General features: G+C 39.1%; 1 protein-coding gene across 1 annotated transcript; it reads left to right on the top strand.

Moving 5' to 3' along the window:
• The first annotated feature begins 3,556 nt into the window (after positions 1 to 3,556).
• LOC139727997 (cholinesterase 1-like) lies at positions 3,557 to 20,922 on the top strand. Its single transcript, XM_071638966.1, has 9 exons — positions 3,557 to 4,144; positions 6,692 to 6,851; positions 7,462 to 7,539; positions 8,176 to 8,294; positions 8,706 to 8,867; positions 14,311 to 14,616; positions 15,037 to 15,377; positions 16,252 to 16,442; positions 18,024 to 20,922. Exons 1-7 carry the CDS (start codon positions 3,752 to 3,754, stop codon positions 15,241 to 15,243), a joined length of 1,425 nt encoding a protein of 474 aa, XP_071495067.1. The 5' UTR covers positions 3,557 to 3,751; the 3' UTR covers positions 15,244 to 15,377; positions 16,252 to 16,442; positions 18,024 to 20,922.
• Positions 20,923 to 21,735: the final 813 nt, after the last annotated feature.

Genomic DNA, 21,735 nt, shown 5'->3' with positions numbered 1-21,735 from the left:
AGCTCCAGAACAGATTCGCTCAATCAATACTTTTTTGTTGTTTATATAATACGATTTTTTGACCCCACACAAGATAATGCTTCAGAGATTAGACAGGCAGTCAGTGACCCAGAGAATCCAATATCAATATTGTGTCCTTGTATATACGGACTGACCCCAACGTATTTGCAATCTTTGAAAACAAAACGAAATCCTTTTTTTGTTTCAAACTAGATATGCAATTAGCTGTCCTCTCAATATCAATCTTCCTAGAACTGAATATTATAAGAAATCTTTTCCTTATCATGGATCTAAAATTTAGAACAATTTACCTGATTTCATTCGAAACGCCACCTCTGTTAACCTATTCAAACGGCATTGCAAAATGCTTAGTTTAATTCAAAGATTTTAGACATCATATTTTGTAAGCATGGATGTGCTTGTTTGTGTGTAGGTATGTGTGTGTGTGTGTGTATGTGTGTGTGTGTGTGTGTGCGTGTGCGTGTGTGTGCATATATGTGTGTGTGCGGGTTTGGGTGGGTGCCGGTGTACTGGTGTGGAGGTGAAAGTGTGTGTGTGTGTGTGCGTGTGGGTGTGTGTGAGTTTTGTTCTTTATCATTGTTTTCTATCACTCCCGGACTTGATTTTTTTTTGCTTTGTTTTGTTGTTGTTGTTGTTGTTTGTTTGTTTTTGTTGTTGTTGTTGTTGTTTTTTTTTTTTTGGGGGGGGTTCGTTGGCTTGTGTACAACCCTTTTCTCGTGTACGCTCGATATGGACATCTTGTGTTTATGTTTCCTCTTTGTTACTATGTTTGTAAGTTTGCGTTTTTTACTCAAATTGTATTTTGTATGTGATGCAGGGCCCCTTAGCAGAGCAGCTCCGAGAGAGCTGAAAGGGCTACCCTGCTAAAAGAAAACGGAATAAATAAATAAATGAATAGATAGATAAATGAATAAATAAATAAATAAATTAATTAGTTAATAAATAGATGAATAGATAAATAGATAAATAAATAAATTAATAAATAAATAAATAAATAAATAAATTAATTAATTAATGTGGGATTCGTATCAAGTAGAAAGTCAAAATGGGGATGAGATTTGGGAACTTCAGCTCAGGTCAATACTTGACCTTGGTGATGTTATGCTCATTTGCCAAATAATATTATACATTCTTCTTTTGCTGCAAAATCCGGAAAAAATGCGGAAATCTGAGTTCTAATTTAGAAGTGGTGTTCTGATTTCCTGAGGGGGTCTAAACCCCTGTCCCCCGTTATTAATCGTAAATATTCTTAAGATTCATTGCGTAACAGATCTTTTTAATGTCATTTGTCATCAGGAGCAGGTTAAGGGAAAACTTGTTACCCGACCCATTTACATAAATTATTTATGAATTTGACTGCATTAGTACATTCGATGGAATAATCGCTTACGCATTACTCTTGTCAGTGTTCTGTATTCATTCCTCTTCATTTTACAAACTTGACGCTGACAGGCAATATCATGTACTGAACTAACCGACAATGTAGACAGAAAAAAAAACCCAACAACATGACTGACCCTCATGCAGTACGCTACTGACAAACTACCAATGAGGACTGACAGAGAATAATGGCGGCTTTTGAAGACAACACAAACTAAGCCTACGAAGAGACTTGGTGTCAGGCGCTAGACAGGGTAGCTACGATAATAAAGACGCAACACACACACACACGCGCACACACACACACACACAAAGAAATGCAATGTCACGAAATGTGTACGAAGCACAAGTACAGAAGACATTTGCACAAACGAATGAAAAAAAGTAAAGAAAACGAACATGGAAAACAAAAGAAAAAAGGACAAAACCAGTCACAAAGAAAAGAAGTTAAGAATAAAAGTGTGGAAAGGAATACACAAAATTTAAATGTAAATTATATACACTTTTGTATATGTATGCATGTGATCAAAATGTCTGTCGTGTCCACGCGGATATGTCTAATACAAGTCTGATTTTTTTTAAAAGAAACCTCTACCAAATCTATTCAATCGATTTCACTCTTTTTTCAAGGCCGAATGGACGCCATGGGACCCTGGTATACCAGGTTTTCGGAAGGAACTGGTTAAAATTCCTAGGTTTTATTCTTGATAATAAACTTACCTAGAATCTACTCATACATTTAATTTAATTTAATTTAATTTCATTTCATTTTATTCTATTTCCTTTCTGACGAAAGTATACAACATGACATTTGCATATAAACAAAGTAAAGTGCAATGTGGCTTTTGCATATTCAAATGAGATTTAAATGCACGTCATTTGTTTGCAATGAGACAAAACATACTTTTAGATAAAGGAATGCATGGTCAAACTGTAACTGAATCGTTACAAAGAAAATAAATTCGGAAATGGAGGTGACTGCTAAAAAGCCTATTATCTTGTAGAATGCAGTCCTCTCGTGAGTAGTAAATTGTAGTAATACTCAAACGAAACGATAAGACATGTTACTTGGGAAACAGATTATCAAACAAATACGCACACTAACGCACACACAGACAGAAACAAAGCAGCTCTCTTACATACGCGTGGAAAGAATAAACAGGAGGTCAAAGGTCAGAAAAGGGACAGGAAGAGGAGGACAGGGAAAGAAGCAAAGGAGGAAGAGTTCAAGGGTCGATGCCAAGGCACATGAGACTATAGTCCTACCGAGATATGGACTATGATTATGAATAGTGTGTTATAACGATTATGAAATAAATTAAACAAAAGTTAAAAACGTTAAAGCAAAGAAATAAATTAGCGGCCTTCAAAGATGCAAATCCCCAGTGATATGAGAATTACTGAAATATTTCTTTAATTCAAAAGTAAATGTGTTAAAGCTGAGAGATTCTTTTATGCTGCTATTCTATATCGTATTATCTCAATAAATATGAGGTGTTATAAATGAAGTCAAATATTGTTTTCCTGAAGACGTTCTTTTGATAGTACACTGTTTACTTTGTTATTGTATACCTTAATCAAACTTTAACTAAGCATTATTTGTAATGACTCATGGAGAAGCCATACTGTTGTTCTATTTCATGAAAATAAAATTTTAAAGATTAACAACAATTTGTGTCGTTTGCACTTAGGAAAATATATGTGCAAACTTACCAACCATTTTTTTTCTCTCTCTCTGGCAGTGTCTGGTATTCGATTTCATGTTGGTTAAAAACAAAACTGTCCAATTATATCCTACCCAGCAATCCAATTAATTTCACTTGCCTTCTCATTTTGGGCTTATATTTCAGAATTCTCTTGATAACAGCATAAAAGAAGACTTAAATCGTAGTACTTTTACTTTCAAGTTAAAGCCTTTTGCCCCCAGAAATCCCTACATAGCAGTATGAGCCCTACTTTCAAGTTCCTCTCTTTTTTAGATCATAATCGTATGTGGTCTGTTTATGAACCTTTAACCCCTCTTCCTTTGTCCCTTTTTCCTGACCTTTAAAACAACTCGTTAAGTCTGCCATTTCCTGTTTGTTTGATCGTGTTTATCCTTCGGTCAGTGTAGTGTAAAGTTGTGAGCTGAAAGAACGTTCAGGACTGCAGGAAGGAGGCTGGGGTCATGCCAATGGTACTGTATACGTACGCTCTCCACACAAGAACTTTGGTCGGACATCACCTTAGATGTTTACACTTGAACATTTGACCTCAAGCCCTACCTATTGATTACATGGAAGCAGATTACCCCTATTGTGAAGGCCTAGACTGAGACCTTGGATAACAAGCTCACTCTATTTGTACCAACATGGCTGCCACTCGGATCCTCTCTTTTGCCCTGGCATTTACATTCTTCGTTTGTCTTCTCCATCTTTCTTCTGCGAGTATTGGTGGAGAACGTCAGCCAATTGTGCAGGCTGGTAAGGCCACCTTTCGGGGGAAGTTCATCGATGTCAGGTCCCACCACCTACCTGATTTCAGCGAAGAAGTGGCAGCGTTCACTGGGATACCGTACGCCGAGCCACCGGTTGATGAGCGACGTTTCAAACGCCCTGTGCCGAGAGTAGTTGAAGGGGACTTTGATGCAACCAGAACCGACATATTTTGCGCTCAAACCATACTACCTATCCTTGATGTGAACTTTGAAGGGCCACAGACGGAAGATTGTCTTGTTCTTGATGTCTACGTGCCACAGCCTCAGGTAGAAATTGTTGTAATTAAGCCTGGGTTAGAATATTTCAGTGTTTATGTGGAACAGCAGTGTTTCTTTAAAGGTAAAACATAATTTTCTAAAGGACTAAAAATTAATCTTGTACCATTTGGAGATTACTTTCAATATAATCGGAACGATCTGCTGAGAAACGTGTCTGGCTGACGCGATTTGCCACGATACTGAATTGTTTTAGAATATAAAATGGAGATCAAAGTTGTAGAATGATTTCATTCTTGAGGAGCCCTTCTCGTTCATGAGGAGCCCCCCCCCCCCAATAAACCATACACATATGCTTGTTCCAAATTCTTAGAGATATCCCCCCCCCCCCCCTTACAGGGGGAAGTGGGTAAGATTTTAGATTCCCTATCACGGGCTTTTGGAAGAGAAATCATCAAAATCCCCGTCCCTTTTAGGGTTTTTGAAAGGCGGCCAGCAGAATTGCCCTTCCCCTTCACATATTGTTTTTGACAGGAAAGCTAACAAAATTACAATCTAAATGAAGCAAGAGTGGTGGGGTGAGGAGTGTCCTCAATTTCAGCACCTCCGTGTAAAGGAATATATTTGGGGACGTTCTCATGCTAAATACACCAGAAAACATGAACTTCATGCAGTACTTTACTCACTCGAGGTCTAGGTTGGGTTTTCTACAGATGGACATGTCTGATGGAGAAAAAAGAAATATATGTACTGAATTCAGTCATGTGTATAATGTGCTTCAGAGAATTATACATCATTTAAACTATTTTCTGGGGGGGGGGGTTCTCCTGAAGACGGCGAATTTCTGTATTCATTTTAACATCAATAGGATACGTTGTATCCCTGTATCATTTCAAAGCTTAAAATCTGTTCTTTCAGAATATACCTTTAACTAAGTATCGATATCTCAAGAGGGCAGAGTCAAAACTGGATGCCCATGGGAGAGTCACAGTGTACAAGAAGAGTCAAACAATACGCCTCACTATATTTTTTATGCTGGGTGAATGCATATCATACAGCACTCCAACTACTCGATCGTAAAGTTGCAGCTGCAGCTGCCCTGTACAACATGCAGACGGACCTGTGCCCTCAAGATCTAAAAAAGCTGGTTCCCCCACCTTGTACAAAGAGAAAAACAACTCGCCTCACATAGTCTATTGACAATTAATACCGAGTTAAGCTTGCGAGGAACCTAAATCCAGAATATACTCAGCTGGCAGGAATTTTTGCACTCACCGCAGTCGATTTTGTGATGGGAACCACGGCTTATTGAAATGGGAATTGTGGAAATGTGTAAAAGAACGTATTTTGACCAAAGTGCATGTAAAGAGGTGAAACGCAATACGAAGAGAGCAGAGTTCCGAGTCTGGAGCTGCTTTTCCCAGAAGACATTGTAGACACGATCAGTGACGGAGGGTCTCAGGTCATTCAAGAGTCGCGTCCATAACCACCTCCTGCAGATTGTATAGCATATCATTTACCACACGTCACCCACTATTTTTTTAAATCATTATTCTTCTCTTAAACTGCTGTGGACCCGTGCTTAGACCATGAGGTTGTTATGTATAGTGCAGAATAATGTATGTGTGATATTCACACATTTGATACCAATTATATACATCACTGTACGTGTAAAGTCATTATAGCTTTAATCGCCTAGAATGAAACAATTTAACTCCTAAGGTAAACATGGGAATAATTTCATTGCTGTATAAGTACGTATTTTATCTGTACAATCGAGAGGTTGGAAATGTTGGGAGATCATTGATCCTTAAAAGTGCAGTGCAAATATGTGACACTCTGATCGAATAGTAGGTTGTGAGCAAATACGGACTTTTACCTCGACATAAACCATGAGATCGCAAAAATTGGGTGGTTTCTTTTTGTATTTTGCAGAAAAATATTAAGAATGTTGCCTTCAAGGTTAGATTTACTGTATTTCCATGATACACTCGATTTTCTGGTGGAGGAAGGTGGTCTTCATGTGACGCTATCGCACATGATGTATCAGGCTTTGATGAAAGTCTAAGTCTGCCTTAATTAAAATTTTGAATGTCAGATGACGTTATGATTTGTTGTTTCGAAAATATATCTGATTGTCAGCTTCCTGATAAAAGGGAAAGTGCATATTCTTTCACAAGGTTTGCAAGGCTCTATATCATATATGCTGCGCTGAGACAGATTAAAATGGACAAAGAGAACATATTATCTCGATTGCCAGTGTGAAAGGCCACTAGTGACGTACACAACTATTGACGTAGGGACAATATAGGAAAGCGATAAGATTTACAGATGAATTTATCGATAGAAAAATTAATAAGTTCTGCCCCCTTCCAAAAAAGAAGATAAAAATGCATTGATTGTCAATAGAATTGCAGAAGGAAAAGAACTTGTTCAATGTAATAGGAAAGAAAACAAAGTTATGAGATGTTATAATTCTTTAAAATTGCACGGCTCTTAACATTCATGTCAGAAACTCATGAATATGATGCGTAGCAGTGCAATATCTGTTCTTTCCGTCAATAACAAAAAATGAACCCCTCGTTACCTTTCTTCCAGCCGAGATCGGCAGCTGTGATGGTCTGGATCCACGGAGGGGGATTTCAGTCCTGGGCCGGGTCCATTCCTACATTGTTGCCGATACCTCTGGCTGCCTTGAACGATGTCATCGTTGTCACCTTGAACTATCGACTTAGCATCTTCGGTTTCCTTACAACCGGTGGGTTGACATAAGACATATCTTTAAAGGATCTCTGTGAAGGGGCAACAGACACAAAATTAGACCCAGAATATGAAGTGTTTTATCTCAAAACGAGCTATTTCCATTCTTGCTAAGTTAAGATTTATGTGATGAAATCAAAGAAAATGCTTTAAAAAAATACAGAATATCTTTAATCATAACTTCTAGAATATTTGTTGTTATGTTACAAGTGAGTTATTACTGGAGAGGTCTAATTTTGCTCTGTCCGATGCCGGACTTGCTTTGAAATGATTTAAAATAGCGCTCAGCCCATTTACAATAAAGCTCTTTGAGAGTGTCTTCATTCAAAACACAAACACTTTATCAATTTCGTATTCTTTATTTGACATTTCACTTTTGTTAAACGGAAAAGCAGAAAGTACCATGATATATACACAAAAAAGATGAAAATAAATGATAAAAGCTGGTATTCTACTCACTGATGCTGTTTGATCACATAAATGTCTTCACGAAAGAGGCAGGCATAATATAGATTCATGGGATGAAAGAATGAATTTAATGTTATGATATCTGTATGGCTCTCTTCCATTGTAACTGACATTCTGTTTCATGTTGTTCTGTGTTTTAGGAGACGACGTTATCCCTGGTAATCTCGGGCTGCTTGATCAACGGCAAGCGCTCATATGGGTTCAGGAAAATATTGCAGGTAAAATTATCACGATAATGCTGATACTGAGCCATGCTTTGTCTGCAAACAAACAAAGAAGTCTGCAATCAACTTCATTGCTGGTCTTAATTCAATGTGATAGGAAGGTTTAAGGCCTTAAATGAATATGTTTCGACATTAAAATGTTTTTGCTTGATTTTGTTTTTGTGCAATTTATTTTTAGATCATTACCGAGTGTCGCCAGGTGAACGGGTGCTTCAGACTATCTGTGTTTCCATAAAGAACCACATGGATAGCAAGAACGAAACTCTTATTTAGACAGGAAAGGAATGGCAGGTCAAATGTAAAAGACGGTTATACAGTCCTCATAACATTATATCGCTACGAGCACTTGCGACAATATAGTATAAGTATAAATAATATATATAATTTCTTTTACACTTGTTTTTAACTCCTTCATAATAGTTTATACAGACACTGAGGATAGACCTATCCTTCGTTCGTCGTTTCCGGTCTAAGGATATTATTAGTCAACAGATCATTGTCTGTAAACAATAGATTAAAATCACATGATGAGTAGAGGTGAAAACTGAAAGATAAGTTACTTTTGTGAATAGCGATTTAGATTAAGATGATGTTATAACAGGGACGTACTTTTACGTTCATTTTCGTCAGCCTTCGGCGGTGATCCCACTCGGGTTACTATCTTCGGTGAGAGTGCCGGAGGATCGAGCGTCAACCTTCACGTATTGTCTCCTATGAGTGCTGGTCTCTTTTCAGGCGCCATCATGCAGGTTAAACCTTTTTATGTTTTTAAGCGTTGTATAACAGTCATGGATACTTTGGTTTCACAGGATTTCATTTAACATTATTCTACCAGAAATAAGTATGTATATTCAGGAACGTTTACTCACCGTGCTTTCACAATAATACAGATTAATTAATTCTTTTCCCTTTTCGTACAGAAAGCATTACCCTGCGCATGAGAAACTCCCTCAATTGCTCCAAAATAGTTGCGAAACTTTATGTACACAAACTATGTAGAAAATCTATATTGTCTACTTGGTAATTTGCCATGAATGCTGGCGTAAGTCTTCAACCGATCCCTTGCAAATTCAATCATCCTTTTACCCACATGAGGTGAAGAAGTCATTCTACTACGTGTGGATCTGTCTTGATTTCATTTCTTATGACGTCATTGACAGAGCGGAGTGGCGTGCGACTGGGCGTCAGGGACTACAGAGGAGGCGAGAGAGAAGGCGTTTACCCTGGGCTCGGCGCTAAACTGCGACGCGGTAACAAGTGAGGAGCTTTTGGAATGTCTCAACAGCAAATCGGTGGATGAGATCGTCGACTTCCTGGCAGGAGTAAGTGTTGAGTGTCATCTGTGTAATGACACCAACCATCTAACAAAGAAAGAGAAGAAAGTTCGCAGAGATGATATTTTGAATTGTTTGGTTGTTTGTTTCTTTGTTTCTTTGTTTCCCTATATCGGGGGATAATGTATATTTGTATCCTTCCCTAGACAACAAGGTCAATTTTCTGGGAATCCTTGTATCAGTGATAGACCTGATATACCATGTATAAACTTAAGGATTTCTGATAATCATAAAGACCTTACACCATACATTTCTGGCCCTCCGGATTAGAAAATGTAATCTAATAAACGTAATCAATAAAATGAATTAGAATTGTGAACGGTTTTGTTCGATAATAATTCGGAAAGCAAAAAACATCAGGACAAAGCGAACTCGCACCCTCCGAAAGCTGAGAGCAAACATGTAGTAATGCATATTGTGACGAATTTGCCCATCTAATCACTTTAGAATGTGGTTTTATGTTTTATGATCATGTGTATGCGATCACACGTGCGCGATCGCGAATGTTTGCAAACACCGCCGGTTATGTAATCTTAATGTCAAGTTATTCGTTTGAACCGCAGCCCCATACACTTCGCCCAGGTCGAGTTTAATGTTGTGAATATATTAAGCTAGGCGTGCCTGATGGGATTTTCCATGTATGTGAGAATACTCATGTTAAAAATCCATTGCTCGCGTCAGTCGACAATCAGACTCCGGTTAGAGAGGACTGTCATAACTTTCTCAACGTCCCGTTCGCGGTCTTGGGAGAAATTGCTTTCCCTAAGACAGATATTCTGCGAAGTGAGTTAAATTGCTATAAACAGCAGGATATTCCAAGAGATGCCAACCTGCTTCTAGCCCGTTTCCCTTCGACGACGACGGCGTCGATAAGTTTTCGTTGACTTGGCCAGGCGAACCACCAGGCGGTCTGGAGCCAACGCCCACCTGTGATTGCTACACGGCAACTAGTGGGAGCCACGCCGAGGTCGATCCAGGGCGTCGAGACTGTCTGAATGGCAACGCGCATCCGGCGGCCAACGCTCTTCTGCCCGGCATAGTCGCGGAGCTGCAAGCTGACCGGAGATAGATTGCCCGCTGATTCGACGACGTCCCCGTGCGTCAACGCGTTCTCCACGTGAAAGCGTCTGGCGTCGCCTCCCCGTCACGTCGCAGATGAGTTGGGCCCCGACGTTGGTTTTCTTAGGGTAAAACCCTGGCCAGGTACATGTATTACATAGTCTTGTCTTTAAGTCATCAATTGTTAAAACGATCCCAACTAACCTTTCATTGTTATGGTTAATTTCGCTGTGATGTTTTAAGCAAGACTTATTATTCCGGTTGGAAAACAATTGTTAAGCAGTTTCATAATAAAGCTCCGGAAGATTTGTTCATTTCAATTCACTGAGATCGCCTTGCATTCATTTGTGTGAACTTGACCGTAACAATATATCTACTTGAAGAAGAAAAGCCTTGTATTATGGACGCTGACGAAGAGTTCAGAGTAGTCCTCGTCCACGTTTGCTTATGTCTTGATATGATACGATATTTGTGAAGGTACCATGCTAATCGAGATCTTGAATGGGACAGACAATCAACCAGCCTTCGCAATTCCGCTTCTGTGTGCGATAGCATTGTAGCGTCATCGACGAACAGCATTTCTCGGATAACAACCTCTCTAAATTCAGTATTGGCGTGCAGTTGGGCGATATTAAACGGCTTCCCGTCCGCTTTGGTAACCATGTTCATACCTTCTGTGCAGTCATCAAGGCGTACTGAAAGAGCATGGAGAAGAAAAATCCGAATAAAAGTGTCTGTGCAAGGACGCGTCACACCGCTGTTCACAGGGAAGGCATCAGAAGTTCTCCCGTTGTAGCAGACTCTACTTTGCATGTCCTCGTGAATGGAAGTGATAATCTGGAGCAATCTCGGGAGGCATCAAAGCTTCTGCAGGAGACTACAGCGTCCACTCCGGCTGACTAGGTCCAAGATTTTGACCCAAGGCACTGACTCTCCTCCAGACATCTCCATCAGTCACACGCATCTGGAAGAAATGGACTCCTTCACCTACCTTGGCTCAGCCACCTCCAGTTCCCTCTCCCTTGACAATGAGATAAGCAATGGAATAGGGAAAGCTACCACAGTCATGGTCAAACTAAACAAATTAATGCGCATGGAACAACAGATAGCTGACCAAGAACACCAAGCTGCGCTCTTATCAAGTCTGCGTCCTCAGCACATAAAGTGACAGGACAGGGTGACAAACGCAGAGTTCCTCGAACGTGCCGGCATTCTCAGCATTTTTTCGCTCCTCAGCCAGAGACGCCTCAAGTGGTTGGATCATGTGCGTCGAATGGAACCATCCTGAAGGAAATGATGCATGGAGAGCTTTGCGAGGGGACGATCTCGTCCCTTGAAAGGACCTCATCTTCGTTTCAAAGACTTGTGCAAACGCGACATGAAGGTGTTTGACATCAACAATAGCATATGGGAAGGTGCAGCTGACAATCGTCAGCTGTGGAGAGGCGCTGTCAGATAGGGCGTCAAGAGAGCTTACGCAGCAGGGCACGTTCACCAGACCTGCAAGAGAGCCAGGAGGAAGGCAAGGGCAGCCCGAGTATCAGCCCCAACGAGTTTCATCTGTTGCATGTGCTCCAGAGATCGTCATTCATACTAGTGGGACTATACAGCCACTCAAGGGGTGTAAACTTCTTGCCATCGTTTCTCGAGACGAATGGATGCCTACGACGACGACCATGCTATTCAAAATAGCTTCAGAAACAGATAATGGCCTACTTTTTGTTGCGAGCTTAAATAGTTCATTACTAAAAAAAAAATAGTTCATATCATTTTTTGGAGTTCCTTTCTACTGGATACAAAGTGATATGAGATGTCATCCCAGGTCACCATAGGAGATGAAATATAAGCACAAGTCCACTGCATATGAAGGGATTTCAGAATAAGTGTGTCCAGTGTGTGAAGTAAGAAGCCATCTACTGTAGGGCTGAACCTTTGATACCAAAAGTATTAGAGATCAAGCAAAATGTTATGATCACTTGTAATCGAAAGCATCAAACAGTTAAACCATAACCAGCATCACCCCTTTCTTTTTGTCATTGCTGATAAGGATACCATCTTGGACTTTGAGGAGGGATGTCTCGCAGCTATCGTCACTCTTTTTGGCAGACTGAAAAGACTCAAAGAGATAAAAATCGTTATGTACTGAACAAGCTGAGTTGTGACTTTACATTCAATGATCTTGCATCTGACCTCAATATTGGAAACTGGTATGTAGTTCTTAAGAATGTCTCTGTCACATGGGGATTTTTTTTTTTTTGTCACTGGAATCACAGTAGTTTGTTTCAGTGAGTCTGAGGATGTTCCTGTTGATAGAGAAATATTTACCATAGCAGTGAGCAAAGAAGCAAGAATCAGAAGATGTTTCTTGAGCAACCATTCAGCTAAGGATCATAACTGCAAATCTTAGATGGACTCTTCATGATTATCCGCGGTTACCGCACACAATTCAAATTCATCTAATCTGCGTTCATGGAATTGAAAACCAATTTCCTGCACTAATTACTAAGATCACGGCTGATATGACTAGCCTTATCAGCAAAGAAGGATGCAAATTGGTCGCTCACATCTGCAAATTAATCTTAAGCTGGTGAAACAGTATTCTTGCGCTTGTGGAGAGAATTGGTGGTACCAAAAAGAGTACAGTTTGGACGCGTTTCCTTACAGTTTTCAGATTTTGCTGGAAGGAGAGCCCTCTTGACCATGTCCTCGGAGTCTAAATAAGATTTCAAGTTTTAAGGGCATTTCACCTTGCGCCACCCCTTTCCTCTCTACGATGGGTATACACCTCTGAGGGTGGCGTCTGTGTTTCAACGTCCGCACTTTAACTGGAGCACGATGATCAAGTGCAGTCCCCACGGCTGAGTCAAAGAAGTCGACAAGTTTAATACATCTCTACAGTCATCAAAAGAAGTACCCTCATCGAGCAATGTATCAAGATCCTTTGAAACGTTCTCAAGGATAATTGTGTCCTTGTACAGGGTGTACTCTCTAAATGTGCGAGTTTGACAACGTAGCCTACTTCTTGCTACATTGTTGCAACAGCCTATTGACCGCAAAACACAATCACTGGTTTGCAGTGCACATAGTGTGCAAATGGCTTCACTAGTTGCCTGTAGGCTTATGCTGGAAATTGTCGACATACAGAGCATAGACAAGATAACCATGCAAGTCCAAATCTTGTTCCTAAAATCCATGCTGCAGAATAATGAAAAAAAGATGAAACCTGTCCTGGAGGATCACTGTACTGTCCACCTGTAGTGCTGTTTTATGTAAAATGAAAAAACTTCCATTTCAGAAATGACACAAATTGGATGACATTCAGGGAGCAAACTTTGCTATGTGGCAGCAGAAATATTTGATACTCGTATAAAAAATGATGACGTAGTTTTGTTCCCCTGTCAAGCTTTTTTGTCTTTTTTCCTCTTTCTTTTTATCTATTTTGCGTTCTTTTCTCTTGCACTCTTTGCTGAACTTATGAAAAATCACCTGTTCCGAACATAGTGACAGCCAAAGTAGGGTATTCATCCTTTTTCTTTCCGTCAGTACTTCGTTTAATGCTGTGGACTTGTATTTGATTTGCATCATCCATTTATGCATGATCTTAACGGGTGTAGATATCAACAACTAAACAAACACAATGCTTACAGTGTACAACTGGTCCCCATAGAGGGTCCAGCAGTACTAAATACAGTGCAGCTACTGGGTTTACCACTGTCTTGTCTTGTCTTGTCTTGTCTTGTCTTGTCTTCAACATATTTTTACTTTTCTAGCACAATGAAAGGGCACTTGACTTACCTCTTTCACAAAAGCAGGGTGAACAATGTTACCGTTAACATATTGACAGTAGGAAAGTCAACTGAATTTGTTCTTTTCACTGAAATTTAAAGTCGATGGAAGTTCTTATTTCTTTCTTCTTCTTTTTTTTTTTTTTTTGGGGGGGGGTATATTGTTACCCATTTGTCCATAATCTAGTGTCCTCATCCAGCAATAACGACAACGAAAGTTTTAAATTTTATAAGTTTGGAATCGCCTGTCTCTTTTTTTTTCTAAAGCTGTCACTTAAATGTTCAACTAGTATGGCTACTTTCACTCAATCCAAACTATTTTTATGTTTGGACTTTGGTTTCTTTAAAATCTAGGGCTTATAGACCTATCCTTAAAGAGGAGATAACTAAAAAAAAAAATCCCAAACTGCACATATAAACAAAACTTGTACAACATGAACACTAAGTGGGAAATGATAATATGATTGAAATCATTCGCATTTCTGATTCTTGCAATTAGCTAAGGCGTTCAAATGCTAAAGATATTGTACTAAATCAACGACAGTATTTTTGCCACTCCTTCCATTTCACTTTCGTTTTCTTCGTAGAATATGGTCTTTGCGGCAAAGATTTTGTCTCGTCCTGTTGTCGACGGCCAGTTCATCCCACGAAATCCTTTCGACATGGCTGCCGATGGAGAGTTCAACCGTGTCGACACCATGATCGGCTGCCTCAGCGACGAAGGGAACGTGTTTGTGCTGCCACGAAATCGGGAATCAGAGGGAAACGGTAAACCAGTGATGAACAAGACTGTAATGCAGGACTCCCTCGTTCTTAACCTGATTTTAGGCGATGGCGGCGTGGACCAGCAAGTGATTGACGCGATCACATTCGTCTATTCAACAGCTGAGGAAGTAAGCAACATTTGTTTAATATTTCAGGAGCAGGACCACTTTCTTCGGTTGATGTTCTATTCTTCATCAGTAAACGTCGTCTGAGCTGAAGTTCCGATAACAGTTAAAAGATATCATCCAACAGAATTACCGCCGTTTCCTTTATTTCTATTTTTAATGTCCATGTTAGCTATTTCTCTGTCATCTTTAGTGTATTGTTTGGACCGTAATATAATGAATTTTGCTTTCTCACTTTCTCTCCCTTTTTTATTCGAATATCGTATGGGATGATGACACGTTAAGAAGGTTCATAGATGTGGATATTTCTCTTTTTTTCCTTCATTGTGAATTTGATTTTCCGCTCGTAGCTCAGTGAAGTAAAGGTCTGGTGAAGAGCATGTATGAAGATAATTATCACAAATCATGATTTTGCTTTCATAGCTTAGCGATCCTGATCGCAACTACTTCGACATGGTAGCCGAACAGTTCGGGGACAATTATTTCCTCTGTCCGAGCTTCGTCCTGGCGGAGCGCCTTTCCGCAAGAGGAAACGCAGTCTACATGTACGTCATGTCCCATGTCCCCTCCCATTCCTTCTGGGGCAAAGACATTACTTGGATGGGAGCGACTCATGTAGATGACCTCTAGTTCGTGATGGGTTCGGCCCTCACTGTTGCTCCCGACGATGACATTGTCGGATTCGGCAAAACGAAATTCACCGACGAGGAGGCTCGAATATCCGTGCAAACCATGAAATACTGGTCCAACTTTGCAAAGACGCGGTAAGTCGAAATCATGCTTTTGCATGCCAACGTGTCTTCCGGATGAACCCTATAGACCGATCCCTTTAACAGCGAAGTCCGCCATTACTGCGATGCCCCATGCTCGCAGATGTATGGTAATTGACGAATGCTAGCACATGATTTTATATGACTACCGGCTCGCGACCCGCCGCAATCTTTATCATGCATTTAGGAAAATCGTGCGCAACTGGGACACCACAGTCATGACAGTTATTGGTGGGTGTTTTAGCAAGATATGATCTATATATAAGGCGTAGAAAGGATGGTGACCCCTTTTTCGTTGCTCTGAAACGCAAAAAGAGCTCTAGGGTATCACATGCGGTAAAGGCCGTAACTGCAATGTGTCTGGGACTCAAAACAAATGTGTCAGTGCACCACAACTGCTTCATAGTGTTACTTGCAGGAGCAAGACAAATAATAATTTCGAGAGTCATTTGAATTTCAAAATTTTTGTGATTTCTGTTATACGCGATATTGTTAATCAAAATGCAAAAATTTAAATGTTTATGAATTCAGTTCAGTGAATTATGTAAATTGGTATTATTCCGTGGATTACAAGATGCTGGCGCAATGACAAGTATGATGGCTCGTTTGATTTTGTTCATCGATCCAAAACGTAAATAAATCTTACGCACATGTTCTCGCAGCATTTCCTCTCTTTCCAATTACATCCGAATGACACGTTTTTGCAGACATCTAATAGGAAGAGAGAACGACGGAGGTGCATTGTTTCATGTGGTAAGGAATAACAGTTACATCTTTGTTTAATTATGCAAAACAACTACATTCGTTTTGACATTGAACACCAGAAAATGGCTATTTTCCTTTGATTTTCTTTCTTTTTTATTCACAGAAATCCCAATCTTTCGTCGGTAGATGGCAACGATGAGGTTAACTCTTTGTACCCACCTTGGCCGAGATTCAACAAGGAGAAAGTGGCTTATAAAGACATTTCGCTGTCTTTCGAGAACCGCTTTGGTCATCCAAAGGCGGGCACATGCTATTTCAATGACAATATTTTACCACAACTTCGAGCAAGTGCAGGTAAAGACATAATATGTACTATGATGTGACCAATATTGACTCTTTATTTGAACAACCCTGTTCCTGTCATTTTGAGAGTTACTGCAGTAATCATTTTATGAAGTCGATCTGCTTTTATCGGGCATCGCACACTCTGTCTTTTTCCACAACAACCATGCAACTGATGCGATTCCATTACTATTCATTTGAGCATACGCATACATGCCATCTAGAATATAGACAAAGAGCATGAGACATCATGTATACAGATTTCATTTTTCATTTTGCCCTCCATATTACTTCCTAACATATATACAGGGTGGCCACGAAAGAACGGAACACTTAAGATTGTTAATTTCAGCAATATTGTTGCAAATATTTCATTATTTTGCATATTATTGGAAAAGCCATTTTTTCCCAATAGAATGACACCAAGTTCTTCAAGTTTGATTAATGCGTTATGATTTTTGGACCATTTTTGTCAACCCTTGCACTTTTCAGAATGTGATCATTTTGCACTCTCCGCGATACCGAAACCAACGACAATTCGGCTTGCCATGGAACCAGTAGCGTTCACAATGTGTGGAACGTGGGGCAGACGGTGTGATTGTCATTGTCCGTTATCATTGTGAATGAGACGACCTGTTGGGCTCATTGAAATGCTAAATATAGCTGGAAAATAGCGAAATTTATTCAAAGGCATGATTGGCAGTGCACGTGAGTGGTTTGGGAATAGAGCTCATACTTAATCAAGCATATACATTGATAAATACAGTGAGAATTGAGAATATTGCTGCGTCGGTTTATGAACGAATTAAGGGGTATCTCACCGGGCTTGAAACTAGTTGGTGACTGCAGATTTTGCTAGTTGTAGAGATCTCTTCGCTTGCCTACGACTCTGAGAAGTCTGTTGTGAATTTACAGTGTCTCCGAGCAGTCGCAAGAAATCTAAAGACACGTTTTAACAATGTGGCTAACCGATTGTAAAAAATTCTCAATCTGAGCTGTCTGATCTGTATAGTTAGTTGTGTTCAGATGAATGAAAACAACAAAGAAAAGCAAGCATAATGAAGATCATACATTAATTTAATCATAAACCGACACAGCAGTATTCTCAGTTCTCACCGTATTTATCAATGCACACTTAATTAAAAGTACGGGCTTTATTCCTAAACCGCTCATGAACTCAAGTCACTTGTAATCATACCTTTGAATAAACCTCGCTATTTTCCAGCTAAATTTAACATCTCAATGAGCCCAACAGATAGTCTCTTTCACAATAGTAATGGACATGACAATCACACCGTCCGCCCCACATTCCACACATTGTGAACGCTACTGGTTCTATGGCAAACCGAATTGTCGCTGGTTTCGGTATCTCTGAGAGTGCAAAATGATCACATTTTGAAAATTGCAAGAGTTGACAAAAATGGTTCTAAAATCATAACGCATTAACCAAAATTAAAGAACTTGGTGTCATTCTATTGGAATAAGAATGGCCTTTTCAATAACATGCAAAATAATGAAATAAACGCATAAATATTCATTTCTAATGTTTTTCAGTAATTGTACTCCATCTCATCTTTCTTTATCTCTACACAGCCGAGATACAACGTCTCCGGTCCCTGGTAGGAGAAGGAGATAATCAATAAATGTTTCCCATCGTCATTGGGCCTGCTTGAGTGAAATGGAGCAGAAAACCTGCTGGAATTCTTTTTCTTCTAGATTTTACGCTCTCGCCTCATATAGCTTTTGATACTGTTTGTTAGCTCGTAATATCCACTGAGTGTGCAATAAAAAGTTAGTTACCATTAGGAGAATAAGCTGTTCGTTTTTAGATGGCTTGGTATGTACACCTTAGATCTGCAGGTATGATTTGATTAATTTGTCGACAGGAACTGCAAACATATCCATTCTCGTCTAACGAAGGAAAGGAATTACATCACTTTAGGCCGGTTGCGCTGTATCTGCTGTGTATCGAACTGTAATCATGATAATGTTTGCTTTTCTGGGTTTTTTTTTAATGATAAATTGAGTATCTGAATATAAGAACGACCCAAGTCCATGGAAGGCCATTTCGAGTAAATTTCATATCTTTTTAATTTGTCCAATAATATTCTATTTAACTGTGATGGGAAGGCAACATTGTATATACAAATTATAACATAACGTTATTATGACAATTAACATTTACATTAGTTGTGGAGAGGCCATTTTGTGTGATGGACTTGGGTCGTTCTTTGAATCATATACAGGATAGGCTACTATATGAGATGAGAGAAGCGATGAGAGATGGCGCTATGATATGAATGTAAAAAGTCCTGGACTTGGGTCATTTTTACATTCATATAAGATTTCACTTATTCATTTCAGGCACTTCTGGGGGTAATTAGGATTTATCATTTATACACAAGATAATTTATCATTTATACACAAGATGAGTCCACGCATAAGCTATAATTTCCCATGTCAAACTGAATTTGGCCAAAAATTGGACTTGGGTCGTTCTTATATTCAGGTCTTCAATTCTAACAACAGTAACAAGAAATACAGATGACAAAAAAAAAACCCTACTGAAAATCAGACAGATAATACAGGGTATATAGAAACATACTTACAAAAACCTTGCTAGAAAAAAAATGGATGCAATTTTGAATAATGCAAAGAGCGAGCTTATCATGAGCAATTGCCTGAAGAAGTAGCAGCCCGAAAGTTTTAGGACGGTGATTTGTCTCTGCCTCCAGAGCCAAAGAATCAAGGTTTGATTTCCCAGTCTAACTGATCAATATTGTGTGTAATCACACCGTCCCCTCTTGTAAGAGGCAAAACATTCTGTCCCTCGGATATGACAAAAAATGGATGTCCCGTGTGTAATATGGCGTGTGAGAGAGTCACAACTCGTGCACGTAAAAGACCCAGCTTCATTTATTCCTCGCAAAGACCAGGACGCATATGATAACACGCCTCATAGCCGACTGGACCCTATGGAAGAACAGCTGGACTAAATGCAGCTGAATATGCATGGGCTGTTCAGCTATCTTCTCAAATGAAAAAAAAAAGGACACAAATAAAATACCTTTGTATAAAAGTGCAAGATTTAGTTTATAGATAATGTCATTATGGTAATGATTTGCCACCTTTAATAATTTCAAAAGAAATTGTATACGTTTGTGATGTGAGTGCAAAGTGAAATGGTGCAGTGAACATGCTGCTGGGAATATATTATTTCTGTGAAGAGTGATGTCACAAGTTGCCATCGTTCACATGGAAACTTGCTTTTACTATGTACGAAGAAAAAGACAGAAAAGGTGTATCAGGTCTTTAGCATTCAATTTAATTATTCATACATGTATTTGAGCAGAGATTGCTTCTTCATTTGGGCCTTAAAAAGAAAACAGCAAAGAGACAGTTTATACGTATATTTTTTTGTAAAGACTTCTATACATCAGGACACTTTAATACGTGTCTTTGTAATGTTGCTTTTTGCGCTAGCAAAAAAAAAAAACATATATATCTTAGGTTGTTCAAGGGACTATAAGAAGAACCACAAGTTGGATAAGAATAGACACTGATGTTTTATATGCAATATTTTGAAAAATTAAATGTGGGTTAGTATTCAGAATTTAAGCAATCAATGATAGCCCATTGGAATACGTCATGTATACCCTCTACTTCAAGCGTGCTTTCCAAATAGTTGTATCCTTCATTACTTCCACTAGGCAAGTGCTGGCGTCGAAGCACAATAAAAGTGAAAACCCTTTAACTATGCCCAAGTCTTGTCTTTGTAGTGTGATTTAGCAACTAATTCACCTAACCCCATTTAAAAGAAATATTCCCATGCTCATCTGATGCAAACACCAAAACCTAAAATTGTTAATTTCATGTGAGAAAAAAGAAAGAAGAAAGGAAATATATTGAAGATCAACGTACAGGTCAATTACAGATGCCCATGTGAGGTTATGACATCATCATTAAAGTATGCTTACGAGTAGTGTTACCAATTTTATATCCTTCTTTTTTTTTCTGAGGACCGTCTTGAACATAATGTAAAGGTTTAAGGTTATAGAGCAAGCAACCCGTCGTGTCGTCTGCATTTGTAAAAAGAAATGAAAAAATAAAGGAATGAATCATAATACAAACGTGGCGCTCCTAATGGCAATGTTATACGTCATGATCTATGAATGTACTCACAGGGTTTACACCGATACCAGGTCCTACGAAGAACATGGTACGGTAACATGGTACACCAGGTTCCCGGAAGGAAAGATTTAAATTCCTAGGTTTTATTTTCTAATACAAACTCGTTTGGATTTTACTCATTGATTATCAAAGCATTATCTCAATAAAACTATACTGTATGAGTGTAACAAATGAAGTCAAATTTTGTTTCCCTAAACACGTTGTTTGTTCTTACCTTACTTACCAAACTATGCCATACTGGCCTGGGTATACACACACTCCTCATATGAAGAAAGAATATCATCATTACATAAAAAAGACAACAAACGTTCATAGCATTTGTAACGAATTATGAAAATGGCATACTGTTGTTTTATTTCATGAAATAATAATTATTCCAAAAAAAAAATCATTAATTTGTACCGTTTGCACTTAGGGTAATATGTATAAACTTACAAACCATTCTCTCCCCCTTGTATTCGATTCCGTGTTCGTTAAAACAAAACATTCCATTCATATCCTACCCGGCAGTCCATCGAATTTCACTTGCCGTGTCTAGGAATATTTTTGCCAAGTCTGTATATTCTACTTTTGGCCCTGAATTTCACAATTCTGTTGATAACAGTCCAACTAAGCTTTAAATCTAATACTTTTACTTTCAAGTTAAAGTTGCATTTTCAGAAAAATAATCCTATATGGCGGTATGAGTTATGCTTTTGTAAATCTTGCTTTAAAGTTTTTTTTTTTTTTTTTTTTTTTGGGGGGGGGGGTCGTTTGTTCGTTCTTTTAATACAATCTATTACCTCTACGCCTCGGTGAGCCCATGCATCTCTTGCTTTGTGTGCGTTGGTTTTGATCCTTCAACTCCGCTTCCTACCCCCTTTCCTTTTCATCTTCAGCCTCTTCCTGTTATTCTTCCAGGGTACTGAGTAACCTCTTTTTTATTTTCATTTTTTCTTTGCCGCAACGGAGCTGCCTTGTCTTTGTATTTGTGTGTGTGCGTGTATGTGTGTGTCCGCGCGCTTACGTGTGTGTGTGTAGGTGTGTATTGCTTTTTGTCTCTTCTTTTGAAGGCAATACCTAGTCAAGTCTATCAGCTCAGCAAGTAGGATATCAGTTATTGTTTATGAGGAGC

This window comes from Diadema antillarum, unplaced genomic scaffold, assembly GCF_040938485.1.
Source record: "Diadema antillarum isolate AM-2024a unplaced genomic scaffold, OU_Dant_1.0 seq00000161_RagTag, whole genome shotgun sequence".
In the NCBI taxonomy this organism is placed as follows: domain Eukaryota; kingdom Metazoa; phylum Echinodermata; class Echinoidea; order Diadematoida; family Diadematidae; genus Diadema; species Diadema antillarum.
Note: the sequence above shows the minus strand (reverse complement) of the source record. Positions and strands in the feature narration are given on the sequence as shown.